Genomic DNA, 15,239 nt, shown 5'->3' with positions numbered 1-15,239 from the left:
TGACATTGCCTTTCTTCTTCCAGAAAGCCATTCGGGTCACTACATTCATGCAACGTCTCCGGGCTTCGGATGTCAGTGGCCGCCTCCCTGTCACCCCCCGTTCTTCCATGAGCGTCGCTCATGAGGTCACCATTGAGGCGCCAAGGCCGGCTGAATGTTTGGAGTCACCATGCCCACTGGAGGAAGAGGTGCAGGAGCAACAACCGAAGAGCAAGACAGAAGGAGCGGCTGAGAAAACCGAATAATGGCTCCTGCTTTCCCCTGCCCAACCCTATATTTTGAAGCCTTCTCTGCTGAATCCACATACCCTGTCTTTGGAAGGGGAGAGGTCTGTGGGGCAGCAGTCCAGGCAAGGAACGTGGGAGAACCATAGCAGTGTTGACCCCATTCCCCAATCCTTGCCATGGGTCAGGAGCAAGAGCTGCTTGGTTTGGATGGAGAGGCAAGTAGAAAAGAAGGACCAATCAACCACATGGAGAGAGATATTCTATCCAGGAAGGAAGGTCGGAGGATTATAGGCAGGATAGGAGAGGTACTTGTCAGCTTTACAGTCCCTTCCCCAATTGAGAATGCACCTAACTCTTTAGCAGGAGTGTGGGAGTCCTTTTTAGGTCTTTCCCAGTAGCCAGCACAAGCTGTGTCCCTTGCCACATAAGATTCCCCACCCCATTCAGACAAACTCCCTTTGCTCAATAAGTGTTTCACAAGGCCACTGACCAACATTATACACCGCCTCCGTCTCTGTGACTTTACAGGGGCTTAAGAGCATAGGAGATTTTGGCCCACTTCTCCCTTCCCTCACTAAACAAAGGAGAGGCAAGGTTGAGCCACAGAGGGGGAAACTTTCTCTACTACCTCTGGGTGCCCTTAGGCGCCCAGAATTCCTTCACTGGAGCCATTACTACAAGATCAAAGGAATGGAGAGCTGTTCCGAATGATCAAAGCATGAGTCCCAGGAAAGTCCATTGCAGGGGTCGGGGATCCATTTTGTAGCCTTGCCCTGCTCCACTCTGCTCAGCTCCATATTTCACTTTCTGTAATGGCGGGGCAGTTTGGAAAGTGTGTCCTGCTGGTGATTGCTGCCCTGCTGGTTTGGATCCCAACTTCAGCTGCTGGACTGTGGAGGGAGGGATGGGGTCAGAGGGATGCATGCCCAGGCCAGCTGCATGTTTTATGAAGATGCTATTTTAATACAGAAACTACCCAGCTGCCCCTCCCCTGGTGCTGTCTTTCCCTCTCCCGGGGCAGCTCTGGGAAATAAAATAAACAGGGTCTTTCTCTGGTTACTGTCTATTACTTTTGTATGTATGTGGCACTGACAGTATTGCCATTTAGGTTGAGCTGTCCTTAAAACAAGGAGCTACTTCAATATCTCCACACCTACATTTGATGCTCTAGTTCTCAGCCTCCTTCTAAGTGGTTATCACTTCTGCCAAAGTGATCTGGTAAAACTGGGTCACTAAAGACTCCTATGTAGTTGAGACTCCTCAGAAGTTATCAGTTAGAAACGTACAAGATGATCAAATACTAATAAATATTAAGACACAATATTATAATATTGTAGTTGAATCTTGCCAGGCATAACAAAGGCTGTTTGCAATCCCCCCCTTGGCACACTTTTGTAGGTATTTGTGCCTTTGAGGACCTAAATAACCTAAAGACACCAGATCCTCACCTGATCTTGAAATGTAAGCAGTGTCAGCCCTGGTTAATACTTGGATGGGAGACCACCAATTAATACCAGGTGTTGTAGGCTGTATTTCAGTGGAAGGAACTGGCAAAACCAGCTTAATTTCCTTGTCTAAGAAATTAATGGGGTCACCATAAGTCAACAGGTGACTTGAAGGCACATGTGTGTATGTATAGAATTTCATAGGGTTTTCTTAGGCAAGGAATATACACAGGTGGTTTTGCTAGCTCTTGTCTCTAAAATATAATTTGCAGCACCTGGTACTGTATTTGCACACTTATTTGAGTACAGTCAGTATAAGTTCCACTGAAGATATGAAGGGTACTTCTACATGCTTACTTTGCTTGTAAGAGTCTTATTTAAGGATGCTTGAATGGTAATGGGTGGGAAGAGTCATTTGCCCTCCCCATGCAAGAAGGCAAAGTTAATACCAACCTGTGTGCCAATGCTGAGCCCTCTCCCTCTTAAAAACGATCCTAGAGTCCCTGCACTCAAGCCAGGCAAAACATTGAAAAATGGGGAAATGAAGAGGTGGCAAGAAATTGCAGAGACCAGTGGTTAAACTGAGTCAGGTGGGACATGAAGGTATCATTTTCATTATTGCCAAAGCTGAGCTTTTAAAACTGGAATTTCCTCTGAACATATGCAGAATGCTATTCATCAACTTATACTACAACTAAGCTCCAAAATCAAGGTAGTGATACTCTTGAAAGCCTGAAGAGGTTAAACAACTTGGTACTTGATTAAGATTTGATTTGCTGGCTGTGGGGTTTTTCTGTGTCCTACAATTTAAAACGTGGAAATATGAGAGAGGACCTTCTTCACAGTTGTGCTTCACTCCCCTTGGAGTGACATCCTCCCCTTGGAGGCCCGATTGGCACCAACATTGATCTCATTTTGGCATCATGGTAAGACTTCGATATTCAAGCCTTAATGGCTCAATGAACATGGTTTAAATTTTGGCCTACTGGAGCTTGTGGCTTCTATTTGTTAATTGTTCTGTGTCCCAAGGTTTTCAGTTATTGGGCAAAGTGCACATTTTCACAACTAAACGCACTAATGAAACCATAAAAAATAAACCAAACTGAGATGCTAACGCAGATCAAAGGCCCATCTTGTCCAACACTGTTCACAGGGTGGCTAACTAAAGCTGCCCATGGGAAGTGTAGCTAAAATCTAAGTAGGGGAATTTTTATTTAGCTCAAATTGAGAGGGGGTTGGCTACAAGGAACCTACGAAATTGTCTTCCACCTGTATATGGAGGGATCCAAGAAATGATGCAGAGGCAGAAGTTTCTAATTAAATATATTTTTATTTAAAAGAGAAAATCACACAGCAATTCACTATCACACATTCATTCAAGGCTCATGAAATCAGGGGTTAGTTTGGAATAGGTTTGAGGCAGAACTACGGGCGATACTTATTACAGATGGGGCTTGCTTCTGAAGTAGGGTGGGACACAGCCATTCCGAGAGCGTTGGTTGAATGGAAGTGCTGGAGCTAGACTAGAGATCACAGTGATGTAGTGTCCCCATGAACTCCAAACTAGCACATTGAAGGGAGATTTCCAGGGGGGTTTAAGGGCTAAAACTAGCCGTGGGGCAAAGCTTGTATGGGGTGACGTAATCTGGTCTGGCAATATATTCAAGGGAAATAGGAAGGGAATTAAGTTGTTAGCCGGCCCATCAGGTGAGATGTCTAAGCAATCATCGCCCATTCTTCTGATTATGGAAGTGATGATGATCCCATTTGTAACTCCCAAACTACCTGTGGGGCTAGTCCTAGGGGTATTGTTCCCAGAAGGTCCCATTAGGCTGACCTCAGATGGGTGTAGTGTGTACATGTCCCATCGCTTTGGGGATTATGGTGGACTGCATGGCAGGGTCCATCTGGGGTGATGTGGAATACCACACACACACCAAAATTCAGAAAAATGCACTTTGGCTAACAGAAGCCTGCCAGCTACCACAGCAACTCCACATGAATTCGGGGCTTGGGAAAGAGCCCTGTACAGTTGAAGGACCAAATTCACTTGAACCTTACAGTTTTCCTCAGACAAATTCAGGTTTCAGACAGAGAAGCCATGTGGGAATAGGCAAGAATTAATTTGAACCAAAAAAAAATCACTAGTGATGCATTTTCAGTGATGGCGTCCTGCCCATAACATAGATGAATTCTGTAGGACAATATAAATGAGTACACACAGAGTGTTATGCCTGGATTGATTAAAACCAGAAGGGAAGGCTTCCAGGACATAGTGACTTAAATCCAATTGTTAGTCCCAAGTAGACTTTTATGGTATGCCTTTAAGGTGTTTCCAATTTATGGTGACCTGACTAAGGCCAACCTATTATGAGGTTTTGTTGGCAAGATTTGTTCATAGAGGGTTGAAGATTACATTCCTCTGGGAGAGAAGGAATTGCCCATGTCCACCCAGCAGCTTTCCATGTCCAAGAAAAGATTTGAACCCCAGCTGGAGTCCTAGTCCAACACTCAAACTAGACTCGCTCAATTAACTGAGTTTACTTGTGGGTTGATTTACTAAATTCACATTGGACTTTTTCACATGGGGACCTATGTGCTTCCATCCCGAAAATGGTTAAAGTGTTGGCATCCTGGAAAAGCTAGCAAGTTTGCTAAAGATTATCACACACAGAGTGCAACAAGGGGTTAAAAGCACATTGCTTAAACAAGAAAGTGGGTCGAAAGCAAATTTGGGTTTCAGATGGATGAGGACAAATCCTGTTGCTAGCTTGGAAATAACTTTTCTGCGCATGCTCCAAACTGTCATTTCCACAAGCGCATACACAGACATGCTCCAGAGAGGGAAGGGAAACGGAGAGGAAAATCCTCTTTGCCCCGGAAGCTGTTTCAGAGGAAGGAAGGCTAAGGGTTCCCTTTGCAAACTCCTATAAAACCACACACAAACACTAGCAAAAAAGAGGAGGTGGCTGGTCCATATGCCTGCCTGGTTTCAGCATCCCATATGCCCTCCTTTTCCAGGACATGTCCTCCATTTCTCCCTCCTGTCGAAGAGGAATGCCAAAACGTCCTCTCTCCCTGCCTTCTCCCAACAGTGCTCCCTTTCAAGGCTGCAGGAAGAAGGAGAGAAGCAGTGTGTTGTGTGCATATTCCTTTAAGAACAAGGCTGCCTCCCTCTCCTCTCCACAGCAAGGAATCCTGGGAAATCTGGGAACGGGGAGAATCAGGGACATGGTTTTCACAGTGCTGCAGTTACATGAAGAAAGCGAATTCATGGATGAGCTGGAACGATTCACCTCACTTTCTGTCTGGGTTCTGAGTGGTTTGCACACAGCGTTGTCTGAAAAGCAATTGCGAAATCACCCCTAATGCCCCGGGGGGGCCTGCGTTGGGACCAGTTTAACCTTCCAGTTTTCCCCGTGTGAAAAAGTCCATTCATTCAATGTGCCTAACATATCGGAATTACAATTTATAATTGCTTTATAATTTAGTAATTATTAGTAATTTATAGTTATTACTCATAGAATTCAGTTTATATTAGTATTATGAGCAAAACCAACACACTCCTAAGGCTTCTCAATAGTGAGGCATGAAAGGAGACCAATGGGGCGGGCGATACCAAAAGCTCCCTCAGCAGGAGGCGCCACTACCACCATAAGGAGCCCCCTCTCCACAAATCCTCATGGGCTCTTCCAACTCCCCCCCCCCGCCCGTCTCTCTCTCAACCGTGGCCCCGCCCTCCCCGCACGCGGCATCAGAAGCCACGTGCTCCCATCCCCGTCCAGCCGACTCCCGACTACATTTCCCAGCTAGCCCCGCGCCTATGAGCCGTACCACCTTCACACAAAAAGAGCGGGGTGGCTGGTTTCTGAGCTTTCCCTTCCTCCCTCTTGGAAATCTCTTTAAGACCCAAATTGCAGGGGGGAAATAAGGTCCTTAATTGACCCTGCAATGCAATGCACGGGGAGTATTTACCTAAAGAGAGGAAAGCAGGACTCGGAGGGATATATATATCGGACTCCCCTCTCTGGGTAAAAATGGTTCAACCCGACTTTCTCCCACACCAGGCGGCGGCGGCTGAGGCCCGCAAGCAGCAGCGACAGCAACAGCGGCAGCGGGAGAAGGACCCGGAGTTGGAACTCAGGCGGCTCAGAGAGGGGGGGTGAGACCCGGATGAGACCGTTGGGCAGCGCGCGCGCTCGGGGGAGGGAGGGAGGGGGCTGTTGGCGCGCGCCTATATATCTCTTTATATAGAATGAGCAGCGCTTTTGGCCCGCGCTGAGGAGGAAAAGGGGGCGGGGCTGGGGGTGATTGATGGACGGGGCAGAGGGGAGGGCGGCTGGGCATGAAATGGTGGGCAAGGAAGGAAGGACATTTTGTCTCTGAGGAAGGAAGGGCCACATACATACAGTATACTGTATATATATATATATATATATACGTATATATAAATATATATATATATAACTCCACATTTCTCTGTCTCTTCAAGCAGTGGGGATGATGAGTTTTAATATATTTATAATAATAATAATAATAATAATAATTATTATTATTATAATTATGTCTTCCTGATGGCCCTTGGGATTGTCTCTTCCAGTTTTAGGATTTGTATGGTTTCTTTAAAATAATAATAATAATACTTAATTTATAATAATATTAAAATATATATTATACATAGTACATAGTATTATAAATATAACAATAATAATACTTTATAATATAATACATAATACATAATAAATTAATAATAATAATACTTAATTTATAATAATATTATAAATGTATATTATACATAATATTATATATATATTATAATACTTTATAATAAAATTATAAATATATATTATACTAATATTATAAATATAATAATACTTGATTTATCATAATATTATAAATATATATTATATAGTCTTATAAATATAATAATAATAATACTTTATAATATAAATATATATTATACATAATATAGTAATAATAATAATATTTGATTTATCATAATATTATAAATATATATAGTATTATAAATATAATAATAATACTTCATAATAATATAAATATATATTATACATAATATAAATATAATAATAATAATAATACAGTACTTTATTTATAATATAAATATATATTATACATAGTATTATAACTATATTGATTTATAATAATACTATAAATATACATAACATTATAAATGCAATAATATAATAATTTATTTTTATCCCGCCTCGCCCTCAAGATCGAGGCGGCTTACAATTTTTTTTAAAAGCCACCCAGTGTGCAACACTAATCCCACATAATCCCTCCCTCCACCAAAACCATCAATTAAACAAATCCCAACATGAAAAATCATCAGTGAAAACAAGCTAGTCAAAGATGAGTGAGTTGGGGTTGCAAGGTGTTTGATGTGAGGGGTCCATTTGCTAGGCAGAAAGGGACCTGCCTTGGTTATAGGGGCAGCTCTGCCTCCTCTCCCCAAACCCAACCCATCCTCAGTTACAGGACAATAATGTGCATTGTTTGGCGCTGAGTGGCTGTTAAATGGATCTAGCAAGGGTGAGTCTACACTGTAGACGGCATGCAGTTTGGCACCCACTTTAACTGCCAAAGAATTCTAAGGATGATTTAAGGGTTCTGGGTCATCTAAGGCAGTGGTTCTCAACCTTTGGTCCTCCAGGTGTTTGGGACTTTGTTTTCCTGAATCCCTACTCATTAGCTGTGTAGTTTTGGGCTTCTTGGAGTTGAAGTCCAAAACACCTGGCGGGATATAAATGGTTGAGAACCACTGATCTAAACGGAAGCATCAAAAATGCAATCTGACATATAAGGGCTAAGGGTGCATCTACAACAGTGGTCCATCAAACTGTGCTCTTTTAAGGGGTTTTGGACTTCAGCTCCCAGAATCCCAGGCACAGTCAGAGGCCAACATGGCTGAGGCTTCTGGGAGCTGAAGTCCAAAATCTCTCAAAGGGCACTGTTTGGGGACCACTGGTTTAAACTGAAGCACACAAGATGTGATTGGTTAAGTCTAAAGGTGTGTCTACACTGTATAAATAACACACTTCGACATCACTTCAATCGCCAAAGAATTCTAAACATGTTTAGAAAATGCAATCCAATATATTAGGTCTAAGGAGGGATCTACACTGTAGAAACAATGCAGTTTGACACCACTTTAAATGCCAAAGAATTTTAAGTGTGATTAGTGGTACTGCACTGGATCGGCTATTAAGTCTGCAGGTGTGTCTGCATTGTAATATAATCTACATAATGCAGTTTGGCACCACTTTAACTGCCAAAGAATTGTAAGCATGATTGTACGATCTGTATCTTCTAAACTGAAGCACAAAAGATGTAATACATTAGGTCTAAGGTCTGCACTCTAGAAACAATGCAGTTTGACATCAGTTTAACTGCCAAAGAATTCTAAGTGTGATTAGTGGATCTAGATAATCTAAACTGGAGCACAAAAGATGTGATCCAATATATTAGGTTTAAGGATGCGTTTACAAAGAATGCAGTTTGACGCCCCTTTAACTGCCAAAGAATTCTAAGCGTGATTAGTGGTTCTGGTTAGTCTTAAGGTAAAGCACAAAGATATAATGTGATATATTAGGTCTAAGGGTGCATCTACACTGCAGAAACAATGCAGTTTGGCACCACTTTAAATGCCAAAGAATCACAAGTAGGATTAGCGATACTAGATCGTCTAAGCTGAAGCACACAAGATGCGAGCTGTTCTGTTAGGGTGCATCTGTATTGTAGAAATACAGTTGTCCCTCCACATTTGCGGCTTATGTCTCTATTGAAATCCCTGGAGGAAATTTAAAATTTGACACTGGGAGAGAAATTTAAAGGAGAAATTTAAACAAGGAGATAAAACCACAAGGTGTATAACTGTAAATTCACAATCTGTAATATGCTTCTGAGAGATCAGTTCACCTGTCAGCGTATATTCTGTAAGATCCATAACTACTTTGTATGTAAATACAATGATAAAAAGTCTAACAATTAAATATTGTAGTAAAAAATTAATCAATCGTTGACAGAATGGTAAGAGGAAAGTTGAATTTCTGTCAAGAGATCTTGAGCATGCATCCTCAATCATTTTCAGATTTCCTCCATCTCTTCCCTTTTTAGTCTGTAAAATACTTCTCTTCAAGCTCAGACTGCCTTTAGGCATTGGTAAACCTTAACCACATAACTCTCACTTGGATTTAGTTCTTTTTTCTTGTATGCAAAGAGGCAAACAATTAAATTGCAGTATTCTTCATCAGAGAGCCAGCCTAGCATCGTGGTTTGAGTGTTGGACTACGATTCTGGAGATCAGGGTTTGATTCCCCGCTCAAGCATAAAAACCCACAGGCTGACCCTGTAGCAGTCACACTTTCTTGGCCTCAGAGGATGGCAATGGCAACTAAGAAAACCCTTTATAGATTTGCCTTAGGTCGCCATAAGGTTTTTTAAAAATGACTGGGAGGCACACAAAAACAACCATTCTTCAGCACCAGGAAGAAGTGAAATAACATTATTTCCCTCCACTATATGTAGCAACTCCTTTCTTAGCAACTACATGGATGGTCTTTTGAAGAAAACTGACACAGGTTAATTCTGATTCAGAACTGAGCTTGCAGCCCACTCATACAAAAAATCCAGTACTAGTCTCCCAACCCCCAGCTTCCTTAATTTCAACACTCTAATTTAGAAAACGGAGCATTTGTTGTTTAAAAATACCATTTTTTCTCCAGCAGCCCTGAACAAGTTGCATAGACTGCCTCGGCCTTTTCACAAAAGAAAAAGGGTGCTCAACCTGAGGAAAATGGAACAGATGGTGCAGTAAGGGAAATGCAGAACAGAATAAGTAAAGAGGTAGTACAGGAATACCTGGTTAATCTAAGTGAATTCATGTCTCCAAGACCAGATGAACTACATTTAAAGGTATTAAAAGAACTAGCAAATGTAATCTCAGAGCCACTGACAATAATCTTTGAAAATTCTAGAGAACAAGAGAAGTCCCAACAGACTAGAGGAGGGCAAATGTCCCCATATTCAAAAAGCAGAAAAAAAGAGGACCAAAACAATTGCTGCCCAGTTAGCCTGACATCAATACCAGGAAAGATTCTAGAGAAGCTCATTAAACAGAAAGTCTGTGAATGTTTACAAAGGAATGCCATAATTGCAAAAGGTCAACATGGGTTTCTCAAAAATAAGTCATGCCAGACTAATCTTACCTCTCTTTTTTATATAAAATTGCCAGCTGGGTAGATGATGGGAATGATATGGATGTAGCATATCTTGATTTTAATAAGGCCTTCAATACGGTCCCCCACAATATTCTTGCAAACAAGCTAATAAAATGTGGGCTAGACATTATAACTTTAAGGTAGATTTGTAATTGGTTGACCAGCCACACCCAAAGAGTGCTCAACAATGGCTTCTTTTCATCCTGGAGAGAAGTGACCAGTGAAGTCCCACACAGTTCTGTCCTGGGCCCAGTGCTATTCAACATCTTTATCAATGACTTGGATGACAGAATTAGGGGCATACTTATCAAATTTGCAGATAACACCAAATTAGGAGGAGTAGCTAGTACCTCAGAGGACAGGATCAAAATTCAAAATGACCTGAATAGACTAGAAAGCTGGGCCAATGCTAACAAAATGAAATTCAACATGGAGAAGTGTAAGGTACTGCGCTTAGGTAGGGGAAAAAATGAATTGTACAGGCATAGGATGGGGGATACCTAGCTTAACAACAGTACATGTGAAAGGGATCTAGGAGTCCTAGTAGATCACAAGTTGAACTTAAGTCAACAGTGTGATGTAGTGGCTAAAAAAACCCAACGTGATTCTAGGCTGCATCAATAGAAGTATAGTGTCTAGATCAAGAAAAGGAATAGCGCCAGTCTTATGCCTTGGTCAGGCCTCACTTGGAATACTGTGTCCAGTTCTGGGCACAATTCAAAAAGGATGTTGACAAGCTGGAGCATGTCCAAAGGAAGGCAACTAAAATGGTGAAGGGTCTGGAAAGCATGCCGTATGAGGAGAGACTTAGGGAGCTGGGGATGTTTAACTTGGAGAAGAGAAATAATATGATAGTCCTGTTTAAATATTTGAAGCGGTGTCTTATTGAAGATGGAGCAAGCTTGTTTTCTGCTACTCTGGAGAATAGGACCCAGAGCAAAGAATGCAAACTACAGGAAAAGAGATTCCACATCAACATTAGAGAGAATGTCCTGACACTAAGAGCTGTTCGACAGTGGAACACATTTCCTTGTGATGGAGTCTCCTTCTTTGGAGGTCTTTAATCAGAGTCTGGATGGCCATCAGGGATGATTTGATTATGTGTTCCTGCATAACGGGGTTGGACTTGATGGTCCCTGAGTTCTCTTCCAACTATGAATCTGTGATTCTATGGCCAGAAACAGATGGACCAAATAAGAGCGGCTTCCGGCTGCTCTGGGGCGGGGTGTGCAGACGACGCATGCCCCGGAGTGGCTGGAAGCCACTCTGGCTGCCTAAGGTGACCCAAAGCCGTTGGGAAAGGGAATGGCTTTAATGCTGTCCTTGCTGGCAGCCTGTTTGGGACTGCCATGGCAGTCCATTTCAGTGGTCCCGGGCTGCTTGCAGGCTGATCGCGGCTGGAGCTCTAAGCCGCCCATCTGTTTCACTCCTTAAACTGCTGCTACTAGTAAATCCTGTGACCTGGCTAAATTGTATTTATTTTTATTTTATATTTATATAAACTTATTTATAAGTTTATATAATTTCCTTCCACCCAAATTCTTGCTGTGGTTTTCTTTTTGTTTACTGAGTCTATAGAATGGCAGTATCGTGCTACTACTGGAGATGTATGCAAAAGTCTGAATTTAATTGATCTCCCACCAGCCTCTGTTTCCAGATTTCTGTCCCCTATGCTGAATTTTCCCTAGCCACGAAATGTATATCTGGTAGACATGCATTGATGTTCCATTTCTGACTGGTGTAGGACAGAATGGGCTTTGTTGTTTGTATGAGTGAAGCTTTCCTGGCTAATATGGGATTCAACATAATTCACAAACAGATTGCCAACCCAAAATGTAATACAAAGGAATTGAAATGGAATGGAATAGGGGCTTTTATTAGTTTGTGTGTAAATGCATGTATGTATGTACGTTTGTACAGCCGGCCTGCCATATTCACAGATTATGTATCCATGGATTCCACCACCCCTGGTTTGAAAATATTACACCACCTTCCCAACAGCAAAAAAGCAAACCTTGATTTTGTGATTTTATATGAGAGACACCATTTTACTACCCCATTGTATATAATGGGACTTGAGCATCCACAAATGTTACTATCCACAGGGGGTCCTGAAACCAAACCCCAGTAGATATCAAGAGCCTACTGCATGTGTATATTACAAGAATAAAGCTCCAGAAGATCCTAAGGAACCTAGGTTGTGTTAGAGTGAATGTGCGTGGATCCAGAAAGTGTATCTACACATGTGCAGTTCAGTAGACTGTGTTTCAGGCAAAGTCATAAAGCTGCACATGGTCTGAGGAGGCAACAGAGGCTCTAGCACTTTCTTAGGTTCATTCTCCTCTCTTGCTGGCTCTCTCTTCTTTCTTTTTTATAACTGACCCATTTGACAAATTCAGTGCAGAGCAGGTTAGCCCAGGTTGTTTGTTGGGGCCTCTGTGTCGAAATTCCTCAGAATGCCATCTGTGCTTTGTCAGAAAAAGTTGTATATGGCCTGAGGGTGCATGTTGGCTGCTGAATTCCCCTGAGCTAAATCTTGATCCCTATGGAAATGTCCCCTAGGCTGAAACCGCACTACTACAATAATCCAGTTTGATACCGCTTTAACTGCCATGGCTCCATGCTATGGAATCCTGAGATTTGTAGTTCGTTGTGGCACCAGCGGTCTTTGACAAAAAAGGCTACATGTCTCACAAAACTACAGTTCCCAGGATTGCATAGTATTGAGCCACTGCAGTTAAAGTTGGGTGAGACTGGATTATTTCTACAGTGCGGATACAGCCCTGGTTCCACCACTTGCCAGTTTGGAGGAGCATGTGAGTATTATAGCAAAGAATGTGAAACTATTTTCTGGAGCTGGGTCTGAACTGTTGGCCCCTCACCCATGCTCCCTCGTCCAAATGTCTTTCTGTGGAAACTAGCTGTCAGTCAAATGACTTCCTGTTCTTCTTCATCCCCCAAAACATCCATAGCAGTCTGAGGCTGCATCTGCACTGCAGAAATAATTCAGTTTGACAGCACTTTAACTGCCATAACTCAGTGCTATAGAATCCTGTTATTTATAGATTTGTGAGATACTGAGCCTTCTGTGTCAGAGAGGTCTGGCACCACAATAAACTACAAATTTCAGAATTCCATAGCATTGAGTCATGGCAGTTAAAAAGGTGTCAAACTGGATCATTTATGCAGTGTGGATGCAGCCTGAGATGTTGGACCAGTTCAAAGTGCTGTCTTAGCGTGGCTGTGCTAGTTCAGGAACAGACAACCACTCCTGACTCAGAGAGATTTTCAGCAGCTCTTTTGGTATCCTGCAAATTGGTGATTCGTTTTGTTTTTAATTTCTTATTCAGTTTTAATGGCATAGACTCTGAGGACCAATACATCCTTTGAAAAAATCCCCCATCCAACCTGGGAAATTTGCTCACAAAATCATATTAGTTCACAGGGGGGAAAATCCTCATCAAATTCCATCGACTCAGACTTGGTTGAGACCATAGCAAAGCTTAACAAAGATTTTGTACACACTGTTCTCTTTGTTAATGAGCAAAAAGCCATAAGAAATTAAAAAGGAGCCAAATCTCCTACCCCAATTGTTCCTGCCTTGCACAAAAGTACATCAACCTACACCATTTTCCATACAAAAGTTCAAATTAATTTTTTTAAGAAAATGTTTCCTGGCTGTTGAGAATCTTTAGATAGTAGATAAGAACACCTTATTGAGCAACTTGGATTCTAGATCTTTGTAGATAGACAGCCTCTAGAAATTGTTCACAGAAGTTTTTTTTTTGGTTGGAAGAGACAAATATGTTGAGTTAAGTCTGAAATCAATTGTTTCTGAACTATAGTGCTGATGGTCCTACCTTGAGGGGTGGACAAGCAGTGCCATCAGGTGGCAGAATATGATTTCATTTTTATTGGATTAATTGCATTTACAGACACACCACAGTTCACAAAGCCTCTGCTTAAGAAGATCCTTTTTACACAGTCGTGTTACCTAAATTGTGATGGGTCCCAAGAGGGCACCCACAAATTGCATTCAATGGAGAGATTAATTTAGCCCAGTAGGAAATAGCAAGAGGGCTTTGGTAATGTAAAGCCCAGAATCTTAGGCCACCAGTTCCAAATCCCAAAGATCTCCAGAAGCAGGTTCCAAATTAGTTTAGTTTATTTATAAAGGGGAGATCAACACATATGCTATGCATTCTCTCTCTCTCCCTCACACAGGCACACACACACAACGCATATACACACAACTAACTATGCAAAGGCAGAAAAAGATAGCAAGTTGAAAGGTTGTAAAGAAACACCACTATACCGATCCTAAAATGTAGCTCCAGTTGTGGGGTTTCCGGAACGAAGATGTCTCAGTAGCCGCCTGTGATACTGGGGTGGCCAGCTACTGATGTCTACTGCTGAGATCGAATAGAGATTCTGGCTAGCTTCAAATTAGACTGAATTGCTGTTTTTTAGGCATGTGTGTTTATAGCCTAGAATGGATCGTGGGGCAGTGTTTCAGGAATTAAATGGTTTATCCAGGAGTTGATTGATTTTCCTAGGAAGGAAGAATGGAATTAGGTAAAAAAGAACGACTGGACAATCAGTGTGAGTGTGCTCAAACAAACAAACAAAAAAAGAGTTTAATTCGCAAAAGGAAACTCTTGTTTTTCTGTTGTATGCAAGCAATCACCAGATCCAGCCCCCACTATCACACTCCTTGATGAATGGATTATGCTGATTCCAATCTTGGGTGATCCTGTCACAGCTAAGTGTCTTGGCTTCCCCCATGCTGAGCCATCCAGATTTCCTCATATTGTATGGCTGGTTTCCTGTGCTGGGGTGCCCCCTTTTGGCTACCTGCCTATAACATCCCTTTTTATATTAATTTGATATAAAGTGATGAAGGGTGACTGGAGACTAGATCCTGGGGTAACAGTTATGCTATGTCCAGCCAGCACTCTTTTCCTTCTTATCTTTTGCCTAGCTGTGAGTTTTTTGTTTTTGCAACAACATCAGCATTGGGAAAATGGTGAAGGAAGGCTAGAGAGACTGACTTTTCAGTGTGGGTTGCAGCAATATGTCTGCAATAAACAATGTAACAAACATTGAGCTGGGAAAGGATGGGATTCTACTCAAAGATATGCATGTACAGTGCTACCTCGGGTTACGAAATTAATTCGTTCCGCCGCTCCGTTCGTAACCCGATACTGTACATTTCGCAACCCGAAAAGGCTTTCCGTTAGCGCTGGAAAGCCGCTAGCCGCGCTTTGCGTTTGAATTTCGCGCCGAAATAAATTTCGTAACCCGAAAAAAACATCGTATCCCGGAAC

At 42.1% G+C, this 15,239-nt stretch overlaps 2 protein-coding genes across 6 annotated transcripts in view; both read left to right on the top strand.

The window, feature by feature from the left end:
* The window catches only part of LOC121921025 (caM kinase-like vesicle-associated protein), a 53,583-nt gene extending 52,309 nt beyond the window's left edge, over positions 1-1,274 (top strand). For all 5 annotated transcript variants that reach the window (XM_042448481.1, XM_042448484.1, XM_042448482.1 and 2 more), the window contains exon 11: positions 24-1,274. In XM_042448481.1, coding sequence (XP_042304415.1) covers positions 24-245 — 222 coding nt within the window. In that variant the 3' untranslated portion in view covers positions 246-1,274. The remainder of the gene's footprint in view (positions 1-23) is intronic.
* A 4,429-nt stretch (positions 1,275-5,703) lies between these two features.
* Positions 5,704-15,239, top strand: part of UBA1 (ubiquitin like modifier activating enzyme 1) — a 50,856-nt gene continuing 41,320 nt past the window's right edge. Inside the window, exon 1 of the mRNA XM_042450071.1 lies at positions 5,704-5,834. The gene's annotated coding sequence lies outside the window, so the exon portion shown is untranslated. The remainder of the gene's footprint in view (positions 5,835-15,239) is intronic.

This window comes from Sceloporus undulatus, chromosome 2, assembly GCF_019175285.1.
Source record: "Sceloporus undulatus isolate JIND9_A2432 ecotype Alabama chromosome 2, SceUnd_v1.1, whole genome shotgun sequence".
Classification (NCBI taxonomy): Eukaryota; Metazoa; Chordata; class Lepidosauria; order Squamata; family Phrynosomatidae; genus Sceloporus; species Sceloporus undulatus.
This window is presented reverse-complemented; position numbering and strand designations above follow the sequence as displayed.